Source organism: Lycium ferocissimum, chromosome 6, assembly GCF_029784015.1.
Source record: "Lycium ferocissimum isolate CSIRO_LF1 chromosome 6, AGI_CSIRO_Lferr_CH_V1, whole genome shotgun sequence".
Taxonomy (NCBI): Eukaryota; Viridiplantae; Streptophyta; class Magnoliopsida; order Solanales; family Solanaceae; genus Lycium; species Lycium ferocissimum.
The window spans coordinates 14895888-14908387 of record NC_081347.1 but is presented as its reverse complement, the minus strand read 5'-3'; the positions used below and the strand labels follow the sequence as shown (position 1 = coordinate 14908387).

The 12500-nt window shown below is 30.9% G+C and overlaps 2 protein-coding genes across 2 annotated transcripts in view; one reads left to right on the top strand and one right to left on the bottom strand.

Annotated features, from left to right (window-relative positions):
- The window catches only part of LOC132059401 (RNA cytidine acetyltransferase 1-like), a 90927-nt gene that overhangs the window by 74845 nt on the left and 3582 nt on the right, over positions 1 to 12500 (bottom strand). The window lies entirely within an intron of this gene.
- On the top strand, positions 8908 to 11977 carry LOC132060682 (vetispiradiene synthase 3-like). Its single transcript, XM_059453654.1, has 7 exons — positions 8908 to 9079; positions 9368 to 9635; positions 9879 to 10251; positions 10352 to 10566; positions 10936 to 11078; positions 11179 to 11424; positions 11511 to 11977. The coding sequence occupies exons 1-7, from the start codon at positions 8966 to 8968 to the stop codon at positions 11805 to 11807; spliced, it is 1656 nt and encodes a 551-aa protein (XP_059309637.1). The 5' UTR covers positions 8908 to 8965; the 3' UTR covers positions 11808 to 11977.

Below are 12500 nucleotides of genomic sequence, written 5' to 3'. Positions count from 1 at the left end.
GGGTCTGGGGAGGGTGGAGTGTACGCAGACCTTAGCTTGAGAGGTAGAGAGGTTGTTTCTAATTGACCCTCGGCTAAAAAAAAAAAAAAAAAAAAAAAAAAAAAAAAAAAAAAAAAAAAGCAATCTGAGAAAAGAAATAACAAAAGTGCAGAAACAACAGATAATAACAAAAATTATTCTGAAAAAAAAAGGAGGAACAATACCATAATTGCCACAAAATCATACGATAATAACATAAATCAAAGGACAAGAAACTACAAGAGTAATACTGCATCTTCTACAAAGTCAAAATTCATAAACATTTTTCTTCTGATCTCCACCAACATTTCGCAAAGCAAGAATAGAATGAGGATAAAGTTGAATTGAGGAATTTTATTTTAAAGGAAACTAAAAAAGGGGTGGCAACTCACCTTTTCGCAGAGCAACAATTCTGTTACATCCCGTACTTTTGTACGTTGGATTATTCGTAAGCTAACCGACATAAGCTCGGAGGACAAGATTATTTTGAGGGTATAAGTATTTATGTAATTCTTAATAAAGTGATAAGTAAGTGTCGTGAAGGTTAGAGGTTAAACAAATTCGGGCTATGGTTTGAACCGCTCGGACAGGACAGTTTTTGGTCATACACAAGTATGCAAATAAAGAGATCGGAGTATAAAAGGATGAGGTCCCGAAATAATTTAGGACTTAACAAGTGTGACCATGGTGATTGAGAATAATATTTGGTGTATGTATAAAGAGGCTATGGACTAGAGTTCTACCACATGATTATGATAATGAGTATATGAAGTGTGTTAAAAATAACTATCGCATAAGTGAATTGAGATTTAAGGAAATTAATTACTTGTGCAATTAATTAAATATGGGAATTTCATTGGTGGCAAGGAAATTAAATAAATATAACTAGAATAGTAACTTGTTTGCCAACCACACCTACACGTGGAATCATGGGAAGTGGGCAACAAAGTGTGACTATGTACCTATAGTGGTGTGGTGGCAGCGATTAACAAAGTCACTATGTATATATACAAGTAGGCATCATCAGGATAAGAATAGAGTGTAGTAAAGTAATGGATAATGATGTACGGCCCACGGTCCATAAAGATATAAGGTCTATATTTCTTTATATCATTTTACTTGAAGACATTATTGAGGAAAAAAATCATTTTGGAGGGCAGCAAACTCGTACTCCATTCACTGTGGAAAATAACGAGACTTTACTCAAGGTATCAATCACAACACAGAAACAAAAATGGGGAGGACGACGTAGAGGTTATACCCATGTTGATTTCATCCGGGTGATAGCAAATCGGAGGATTCTTCTATGTAAAGTAAGATGAAAGAAGAGGAGTTCATAGCAACAAGGTAAGCGTTCTACTCTCCTAGATATATTTAAATTCATCCAGGTCATAGCTAAAGTGTGAGGTGAGAAATACGGAATTAATAGTGGGGAATCGTATGATTTGTTGTTGTTATCGTGTGGACTATCTTGGACCATGTTATTATTGAGTTATATATGGAATTATCTTGAAAATCGATAGTAGTTGATGTTGTTGTTGTGTGGGCTGATTTGACGTATATTTTTTTTGGTTGTGTTGTGGTTGGAAATTGTTGTAGTAACTTAAGTTTATTGTTGTTGTTGTCATTGATATATATTTTTAGGGAAAGAAAAAATTGGAGAAGTGTGTTTGGTAATCATATCCGGGCTTGTCGCTCATCGTGAAATGTTTGTGGCTTGTTGTTACTACATGGTACCTTGTTGTTGATGTATATATACTTGCTGGATTGTCTGGTTGTTGTTGTTGATATATGGAGTTTGGGAAAATGAGAAGAACGGGGGAGGTGTTGCCCATTTTATTTTAGGATAAGTTAAAGTTTCATTATACGATTAAGAGAATCGTTTCTATAATTAACGATAGTATCATTGTTGTTATCATATAGATCGTGGAGCCAATACGAGTTGAGTTCTTGAGCCGTTAACCTAAGACCAGGTATGTTAAGGCTATCCCTTCTTTCTTTTTGTCACGAATTACATAAACGAGCGAACGATGAACATACATGACTCCAATGAATTCTAGTTCTCAGCGGTACTTGACATGACAGTTGTCTTTGATTCTCAAGTGTCGGTTCATTCTAATCATTCTATTAAGTCCCAGATGATGATATAGTTTGCATATGGTTGCTCATGATATTCTACTCGTGCATGTTGTTAATATATCATTCACCGAGTCCCGGGTCGGGTATGTATTCGTGCACAGTTCATTGCATTGTTCACCGAGACCCTTACTAGAGGGCCGGGTACGGTATATATTTGATTATTTCACCGAGTCCCTCACTAGAGGGCCGGGTACGGTATATATATGATCACTTCACCGAGTCCCTCACTAGAGGGCCGGGTATGGTATATATTTATATTTTACCGAGTCCCTTACTAAAGGGCCGGGTATGGTATATATTTACATTTCTAGTCATTGCCTTTGGGGCTACTTACATGGTTATTCTCTGCCTTCGGGGCTATTCATATTACAGATGGTTTCTCATACTTTCATTATGGCTTATATCTCATTCTTTATGATTACTATCGTCACCTTACATACTTGGTACATTATTCGTCTTGACGTCCCTTTGCTCGGGGGCGTTGTGTTCATGCCACACGGTCCCATTGTTTTGCAGGTAAAAGTATTCAGCTAGGATGGTTGGCTATCAGCTGGGATTGGCAAACTCTATTTTCTTCCTGGAGCAGTGCCGAGTCATTATAGTTATCATATATGTGTAGGGGTACGTCGGGGCCCTGTCCCGACTCATATGATTCAGGTGTTTACTCTTAGAGACTTTGCAGACAGTGTCCTGTGGTTAGTATGTTGAGATGTCATGTGTTGAGTAAAGCGACCACGTAGGCCGATATGTCAGTTTGACCTACTCGGTTTTTGATTAATTGAGTATCGTTCGCAAATTTCTATGGTTTGACGGAAAGTACTTTATATATTTCCGAAATTATTTTTATATGTCCAGTTTCATTATGTGAATGCCAGAGGGTTCGCTCAGCTCTAAGTAAGAGTTGGGTGCCCATCATGCCCTATCGGAATTGGGGTGTGACAAATTCTCTTCAAAGCAGGATAAGCTTTATGTCTATTCGAAGGGTCTGTTTAAATTTAATTAATAAATGAGATATTTAAATCGATAAAAAGGATAGTTTAATTAAATTAAAGATTTATTTAAATGAGAAGGATGTTTAAATAATTTAATTTGTAAGCTTAAGGGCTTCCCACCGTTAATATAACTCCACGTGCTTCATAACTGTATTTTTATGTTATTATCATATTCAGAGTATAGTTTTTTTTTTTTAAAGAAAATTTAATGCATAAAATTCATAAGGTAAAGGCCGGAAATATAAAATATGAAGTATTAAAGTGAATTGTACTTCTCACGACCTTTCCTGTGTTGGCTCATTGTTTAATTATAAAGCCAAGTAAGATGTTTTCTTTTCTTTCCTGCATATGCGCATATTGAAATCCCATTGTTATCGGTTTTCGACCAAAATATGTATTGTGACTCATTCTTCCAATGAATCCCTTATGGTTATGAATTGATTCATAATGGATTCGGTCTTATACATACGTGAGAAAGGTAATCAAAAAAGAAAGAAAATGGGTTCTTCTTTCTTTTATCACTTTGGAGCCGTGTGAGATGAAAATGTCACGCATGGTTTTATATAGAGAAAATAACATATTTTATACATATCTTTAATATCTTTTACTATTTTTGATACCCAGATTATTAAAACATGAAAGATTTTGATATGTTTAAAATTGTATTGCATGGACCTTTATAAACACACAAAAAAGATCATTTGTTTTTTAAGTTAATAACTAAAATGGGGCCGATACAAATGGTCTCTCAAACATCAATCATGTATATAAAGACATTTTCTTGATTAATATAATAGATTTTCCCCCCAAAATTACAAAAGAATATTAATTATGAGATACATAGAAAACATAATAAACACGTTGGGTATTTTTCCACTTGGTAAATGAAAAAGCAGACCATTCTGGACTCTTTAGAGCCTGTTTGGAAAGCCACCTGGTAATTGGAATTGGTGTAATTACTACCTAGTAATTACACGTATCACTAATAATTACACACGGTATTGTAATTACCCAAAATTTTTTCATTGTCACAATGTAATTACGGTTGTAATTACAAGCGTTTTTTTTGGAAGCACATGTGTGTAATTACACGATTAGTTTAATTTAAAAATAAAATTTAATTATAAAAAATTTAAAATTAATATTTAAAAAATATGTGCATATAAATGATATTAAATTATTTATTTAATAATACATTGTTTCTTGAAAATAAGTTAATTAATAATCATATATTTGTAACTAATATTGTAAAAAATAATTGATATATAATTTCAAATTAATAATATTTTAATTGATTATAAAACTTAAAAGCATACATTTTTTGTGAGAACATCATGAGATTGATAAAATTAAGATGTTTGACAAAAAAAAAATATTTATAAATATAATGCCATAACATTATTCAAATGTTAATAATTCTATCAGCTGTTAAAAATAAACAACAAGCAATGTGAAATAACAAGTCAATAGTACTAAAGCAAATATTTTTAAAATCGAAAATATAACCTAAATTCAAAATCCAAAAGAAAATTAACATAATACTCTTATGTCAAATTCCAACGTTACATAAGTAAGTTTCAACGTAACATAAGTAAATACTCTTATAATTCAAAAGAAAAGGAAAATACAACTCTATAACCTCATTCACAACAAAATTCTATTTTAATAACTTCACTCATTATATGCCAAGTTTGTTAATGACTCATTATTTCTAATATTAAGAGATGTAATTTTAAATATTAGAATATTAACACGATTATGCTAAATGAATAAAATAAAAAACTGAAGAAAAAAATACGAGCAATTACATGGAACCACAAGAAGTAAAGGTTGAGAATGAGAAGAAAGGAAATGAAATATAAATACTATAAAAAGAAAAATATATTTTAAAAAATAAAAATAATTAAGAAGTAAAAATAAAAAAGAAATTAAATAATAGAAATAAAAAATACATTAGAAAAGAAAAGAAATTAAAATAAAATAAAAAGAAATTAAATAATCGAAATAAAAAATAAATTAAAAAAGAAAAGAAATTAAATAAAATTAAAAAGAAATAAACTAAAAAGTAACCTTTTTACGGTGTAATTAATATTCTCGGCCCCTTGAGAATTGAGAGTGTAATTACACCCTCTCAGTACACCCAATTCCCACCTAATCGTGTAATTACCTGTCAAACAAACGAGCTAAAAGTGTAATTACATCCAATTACACCCAATTCCAATTACACAGGTGGCTTTCCAAACGGACCCTTAATGTAAAATCGACATCCAACGAATACCTTGTAACTTACCGAAATCTTAATGAGTATCACTTACATTATGCGTTAAATCTCAACGAAAAAGAAAAATTTCATATGAACAAAATAAAATTGATATTGCAGATTTTTTGTATCGGAAGAGTGAAAGAAAGCTTGTATTATAATAATGTAGAGTAGTTAATAAGTACGACTTTTGAAAGAGTAAAAACGTCCATCAACTTTTGATGAGTTTTTTGTAACTCGACTGTCTTCTGTGGAGTTTCACACTTTTAGAATAGTATAAATAGATATAGATGTGTCTGTGATTCAAGTACCCTCGAGATAAAATTAAGTATTCACATTAATTTAACAGGTGGAGTCAAAGCCAAGGATTCTATCAAATAACTATTACTCCATCCGGTCCATATTATATGTCATTTATGGTTCTTGCACCTCTTTAAAAATACATTTAATAGTAATAATTATAACAGTATATGTCTAAACTGTTTTTTTGGTAAAAGTATATGTCTAAACTTTTCTTTGATAGAAGTATATGTCTAAAATACACTTTGAATCTCCTTAAATATCTTATTTTATTAACACTCCAACAATTAGAATAGTATAAGGGTAGATTGAACAGAAAAGTAATAAATGATTTTGTATTTCTTTAAAATGTCAAATATTTTTAAATAAATTAAAGTTGTCAAACAATTTACTGTTGGGACAAGGAATGTAAACTGATAGAGATCTATACACGTCCTTACAATTGTTGAAATGTTCATATTTATGTTTTACCAATTTACCGTATTGATTGTCTGGTATTTTTGGCAACTTTCCGAATTTGCTAATGCAATGTAACTTCTTCTATTCAATCAATGAATTAACGTTGAACCATATATTTAAGAAAGTTAATATATCTAAAGGACACTACTTTTAGGAATAGACACTTTCTATAAATACATCAGTTGGCTTCCTCTTCTTTTTAAATATTATTTTTTAATGTTAATATATTATTAGTAAATAAATCAATTTAAAGATATTTTAGTAATTTAACTTTTAAGTTTAGAAGTTCATGCTTTTAATATAATATAGATATAGATTTGGTAGAAATGTTGAGGGCGGCCTAACATTAAGGTTTCTGAAAATGTCGGCTCCCATGTTGTGCTCATCATTAGGAGTGTTCATGGTTCGGTTTGGGTCGGTTATTGATTAAAACCATAACCAAACCAATTTAATCGGTTTTTAAATGTCTAAAACCATAACCAAACCAAATAAAATAATAACCATCGGTTTGGTTATTGCCGGTTTGGTTCGATTTTTTGGTTTATGACTAGCGATATGAGACTTCGGAAAACATTAAAAAGTTGAAAAAGACATGTCTTTTTTTTGGTTCAAATGATAACTTTTATTTATAGTTTAAGGTGGAACATACATCATAGAAACATTTTCACTATTAGTGATAGTGTAGTACTCAAGTTACCCAAAGTTGTTAAACTATTATATATAGAGCTAAAAACTAACTTAGTAGTGGCTGCACCATTTTTGTCATCTTAATACACATACCTGGAGCATAGGAGCTTTTAGTTGTTGTTACAAACATACATATTAATTAAACATAAAGACTGCCTAAAATTAAAATGAAAATATATGAAATAAAAAAAAAACTTTGTGTAATGATCCCAAACTTTGGGGTAGTAGACTTGCATTTTGCCCTCAATTATCCCATTTTATTAAAAAAACTTTGTGTAATGATCCCAAACTTGGACGTTTTTCTATCATTATTCCTAAGGTTAGGGTCTCGACTACAAGAAGTTGTTCTTTTCTGCTTTTTAGGAGGATTACCCACAGAAGAAGTATTGGGGCATTATCATGTGCTTGAGTTGCAGCAAATGCTGATGTTATCGAAGTATCTTTTATAGGAACCTCCAAATCTACAACCTCTGTCCTTTTCATATGAAAAATTATTAAAAGTTTAGGACCCATTCAGACAAGAAAAAAGAAAGGTATAAATTCGAAAAAAAAAAAAAAACAACCTAAAATCAAATGGCTGACAAAGAAAGGCTAAAAATTTAAGTTAAAGACATTAGACTCTAACGTGAGCTTCTGTTAGTAGGTTTACACTTAACACTTAAAAGAGTTAAAAGACTTAAAGACATGAACTTGGACATATTCTTAAAAACATGGGCCTTAAACAATTATGTGAAATAAGTAGACCAAAAATCAAATTAATGATTAAAAGGTATAAAATATTTATAATTATTTATGAAAAATAAATATTATACATATATATAATTATAAAATTTATGTATATAATTTATCGGTTTGGTTCGGTTATTTATTCGGTTATTTTTTAATAGAACCATAACCAAACCAAATATTATCGGTTTTTAAAATTTAAAACCATATCAAACCAAATATTATCGGTTTTTAAAATTTAAAACCAAATCAAACCAAACTAAACCAAATATCAGTTTTTTTATTCGGTTTGATTAAATTTTCGATTTGGTTTTGATTTTAACCAAACCGTGAACAGCCCTAGTCATCATCATATTTTAGCCGCCAATTGCGTCAAATAAATTCACTTTGTATGAAAGAATGAAAAAGGAAATGAAAGCCATTTACTGAGCCAGTTAGAAATATACTGTAGTTGATAGAGACAAAAAGAAGAAGAGTCAATATTCTAGAAATAGTCTTGTAAGTTGTAAAGTACTACAAGCACAGTTGAGATGGTTAGAACAATTGTTACGAAAACTAATCAACCAAATTAACATTTTAATTTTAATATAAACTAATACGAAAAGGACTAGCAGTTGTTTTCTTTCTGTATTATCTGAATTAGTACTTCCCCATTTTAAATTATGTAAATCTATTTCTCTTATAGTCTGTTTAAAAAAGAATAATTTCTTTCTTTAGAAACAAATTAATTTAAACTTTTCATTTAGTCTTAATGAGAAGCTTTATAGCCCCACACGAATGTTATAATATGCTTAAGATTACAAGTTTCAAAAGACCTTTTCTCTTTCATAAAATACGAGCTCAGTCAAATAACTTCGCATAAATTGTAATGGAGGGAGGAATTAAATACACTCTAATATTTAAAAGAAACAAGGAAACTTTACCATATACATATCCAAAAGGAATCTTGTTTAATCCATCTTTAATAATAAGTTTATAAACGTATATAAAGTATCGGTATATATAACTTGGAACGGTATCAACAAAACTAAGATGATCCAAATTAAAGCTTTAGTTTACTTTTCTTAATTAGACCTTTGAAGGTCACAGGTTATTCACCAACAATTGTACTCTCTTGTTAAGACTCATAGACCAATTGAATTTGTACATGGCTTGCCGCCTAACACTACTTGAATTTCTAAAATGTGTTTCTCTCACATTTTAAATTTCTAAAATGTGTTTCACATTTTAAATTTCTAAAATGTGTTTCTCTCACATTTTAAATTATTCTAATTTCCTCTATATAAATAGTGATACCAATGACAAAAGACTAAGCAAAAAACACTGAAAACCTAACATTCGAATAAGTTTTCAGATTTTGCAAGTATACCAAAATATAGCAACAATGACTTCATTGGCTGCAAATGTAAACCATGAAGATGGTATTTTTCGACCAGAGGCTAATTTTTCTCCTAGTCTTTGGGGAAATATTTTTAGCTATTCTACTATGGATAATCAGGTATATATATATATATATACTGTCAAATCTCTCTATAATGATGCTGTTTGTTCAGATAATTTTTGACTGCTATAGCGAGATGTTGTTATAAAAAACATATAATATAACATAAATATGAAAGTCCGTTCCAAATAATACTTGGCCGTTATAGTAAAATGTTGTTATAGAGGATAACCATTATAGAGATGTCTGATTGGATATGCTTCTTTAGTTATTTCTTAGTAAGCCTTTTTCATTCTTTACTATTAGCTTTGACAAAATTACTAACAATGAGCATTGCATTTACAGGTATCCGAGAAAAATATAGAGGAGATTGAGACCTTGAAAGAAGAAGTCAAGCACATGATAATAAGTACTACTAACAATGCCACCATAGAGAAAATACATTTGATTGACACTCTTGAACGCCTTGGTATTTCGTATCACTTTGAGGAGGAGATTGAAGATCAAATAAGCAAGATGTTTGATCTAAATGTCATCCATGAAGAGGATGATCTATACAAGGTTGCTCTATATTTTCGATTGTTTAGGCAACATGGCTATCCGGTCTCTTCTGGTATGTTTATATACACATCTTACAAGTTTTCTTTCGATGAATGTCGTAAGTTTGTATTATATAATTGTTGAACTAGCTCAAAAATAGTCTTAATAACATGGTGACATTGTTCGTTTTGGGGCAAGTCGCCACGGTTTTCCTATCCATACATATACATAGTTTTTTTTTTTTTTTCAACTGCCAATATGAGACTTTGTTCACATACTCAACAATAACTAACATAATGAAATATTTGTAAATTAGATCATTTCAATCAATTCAAGGGCAGCAATGGAAAATTCAAGGAAACTCTACTTACAGATGCAAAGGGTCTGCTAAGTCTGTATGAAGCGGCACATGTTAGGGGACATGAGGATGTCATATTAGAAGAGGCCCTTATTTTGGCAACATCTCATCTTGAAAGTATAGCATCTACCTTAGATTCTACTCTTGAGAAACAAATAACACATGCCCTAATGCAATCTCTTCATAGAGGCATCCCAAGAGCTGAAGCACACTTTTACATTTCAATATATGAGAATGTGGATTCAAGAAATGAAAAGCTACTGAGGCTTGCAAAACTAGATTACAATTTGTTGCAAATGCTACACAAGGAAGAGCTTAGAGAACTCACATTGTAAGTTATTTTGAGTTACTTTATGCTTTTCATTTGAATATTATATAATTGTAAATATATTATTTAAGTTAACTAAACATTAATCTTCTCTATTTTGAAGGTGGTGGAAAGATTTGGATCTTGCGTCTAAACTTTCTTATGTCAGAGACAGAATGGTGGAATGCTTTTTTTGGACCGTAGGCGTGTACTTTGAACCTCAATACTCTAGAGCTCGGATTATGCTTGCGAAATGCATAGCTATGATTTCAGTTATTGATGATACATATGACTCTTATGGTACTCTTGATGAACTAGAAGTATTCACAGAAGCGGTGGACCTAAAATATGAATTTTGTCGTATAATTTATCTAGTAATTGAGTTAGCAATTTCATAGTATCTCTAGTCTGATTTTTAACTCTTTATTTCTAAGATTATTTCCAAAGAACTATAAAAATAGAGTTTAAATTATATACATTGTTTGAAAAGAGTTTTTTTTACATAATCAGGTCATCTAAAGGATATTTACAAATAAGCTCCTTAAAATGTGGTGTTTGTAATCTTGAAAATAACGCAAGTTACCTGCTATAACAAGTAAAAGTGACCTGATTGTGTATAAATTAAACTCGTAAAATATTAGATCAAATCTTTACGGAGTAATTTATATGTGGAATGAGATACATTAATTAAAATATTTTCCTATCATTACAGGTGGAATGTAAGTGAAATGGATCGACTGCCAAATTATATGAAACCGATATATACAATTCTTCTCGATCTCTTCAAGGAGTATGAAATCGAGGTCAGAAAACAAGATAGATTCAATGGAGTTTATTACGTCAAAGAAGCGGTATGAGACTTAAAACAATAATATAATTTCCTTTGATTTAATGAATTTCGAATATTTAATGGAAGATACAGAGTTTTAATAAATATTGTTTCTTGATTAGATGAAAGAAATCGTGAGGAGTTACTATATAGAAGCTCAATGGTTCATCGAAGGAAAAATTCCATCATTTAAAAAGTACCTAAGCAATGCACTGATCACCGGAACTTATTACCTACTAGCACCAGCATCATTACTGGGCATGAGGTCAGCATCAAAGACCGCATTTGATTGGATGATGAATAAGCCTAAAATTCTTGTGGCTTCAGCATTAATTGGTCGAGTCATTGATGACATAGCTACTTATAAGGTATTTCTATACAAATTTGTACATATATTTTTACCAATGTATAAATATTGTTTCTAACATTCTCATGAATCATTTTTTCCTTTTAGATTGAGAAAGAAAAAGGACAACTTATCACGGGGATAGAATGTTATATGCAAGAGAACAATTTATCCGTGGAAGAAGCGAGTGCAGAACTTTCTGAAATAGCTGAAAATGCGTGGAAGGATTTGAACAAAGAGTGCATTAAGCCTACTTCTATGCCAGCTGAAATATTAATGCGTATTGTGAACCTCACACGTCTGATTGATGTTGTTTACAAGAACAATCAAGACGGATATAGTAATCCAAAGAATAACGTGAAGTCTGTGATTGAAGCCTTACTCGTCAATCCCATCAATATCTAGGGAACCTTTGATATTCACGAGTTGACATGAAAGATGGTCATTAACGAAATAAGTTGATACAAATAATTGTTGTACTTTATTCAATAATTTCATAAATAAGTAGTTTGTAATCCACCATATTTTCTTTATCAAGTAAATTTAAAATTAAATTCCAATTATTTTGTTTCCTGTGACTAAATTGTTTGTGCTTTTAGAATATCACTCAATTCGATGTATTTGCCACGCATTTTATGTTTTAACTTGATCTTCTCTTGTTCTTCTTCTTTTGTCGAATTCTCACATTTTGTTTTTACATGAGTTTATTTGCAATATTTTCACTACCATATTATTTCCTTCATTTGGGTCCCTAGCTCATTTGTATTTTATGGAGGCAACAAAGTCTAACAGGCCTAAAGGTTTTATATATGAAGTTTTTTATTATTATAAAATCTAGGTGGCATCCACGTACTTAGCACGAGACACTACAAGAAAAATGCGAATTACATGGGGATTTTCCTAGGGATTATACAAGAAAATTCGCAGGTAATTCAGTTTCCTGCGGATTTTCCTGTCAAAAGAAATCCGATGGAAAAACCTTCGTGGTTAATTATTGTTGACACCTAATTTTTGACCTCCCGTAAGTCATTTTAATCACTCGGGATCCCTGGGTAATGAGTGAATAAGTTGAAAATCTCTAATAGCCTTAAATGATTT

What these genes read in the sequence shown, in the direction of transcription:
- LOC132060682 (XM_059453654.1), top strand. Translation starts at nt 8,966, where the DNA reads ATGACTTCATTGGCTGCAAATGTAAACCATGAAGATGGTATTTTTCGA. An exon ending in TTTATTACGTCAAAGAAGCG is followed by an intron (nt 11,079 to 11,178) that starts GTATGAGACTTA and finishes TTTCTTGATTAG; the next exon opens with ATGAAAGAAATCGTGAGGAG. An exon ending in ATGACATAGCTACTTATAAG is followed by an intron (nt 11,425 to 11,510) that starts GTATTTCTATAC and finishes TTTTCCTTTTAG; the next exon opens with ATTGAGAAAGAAAAAGGACA.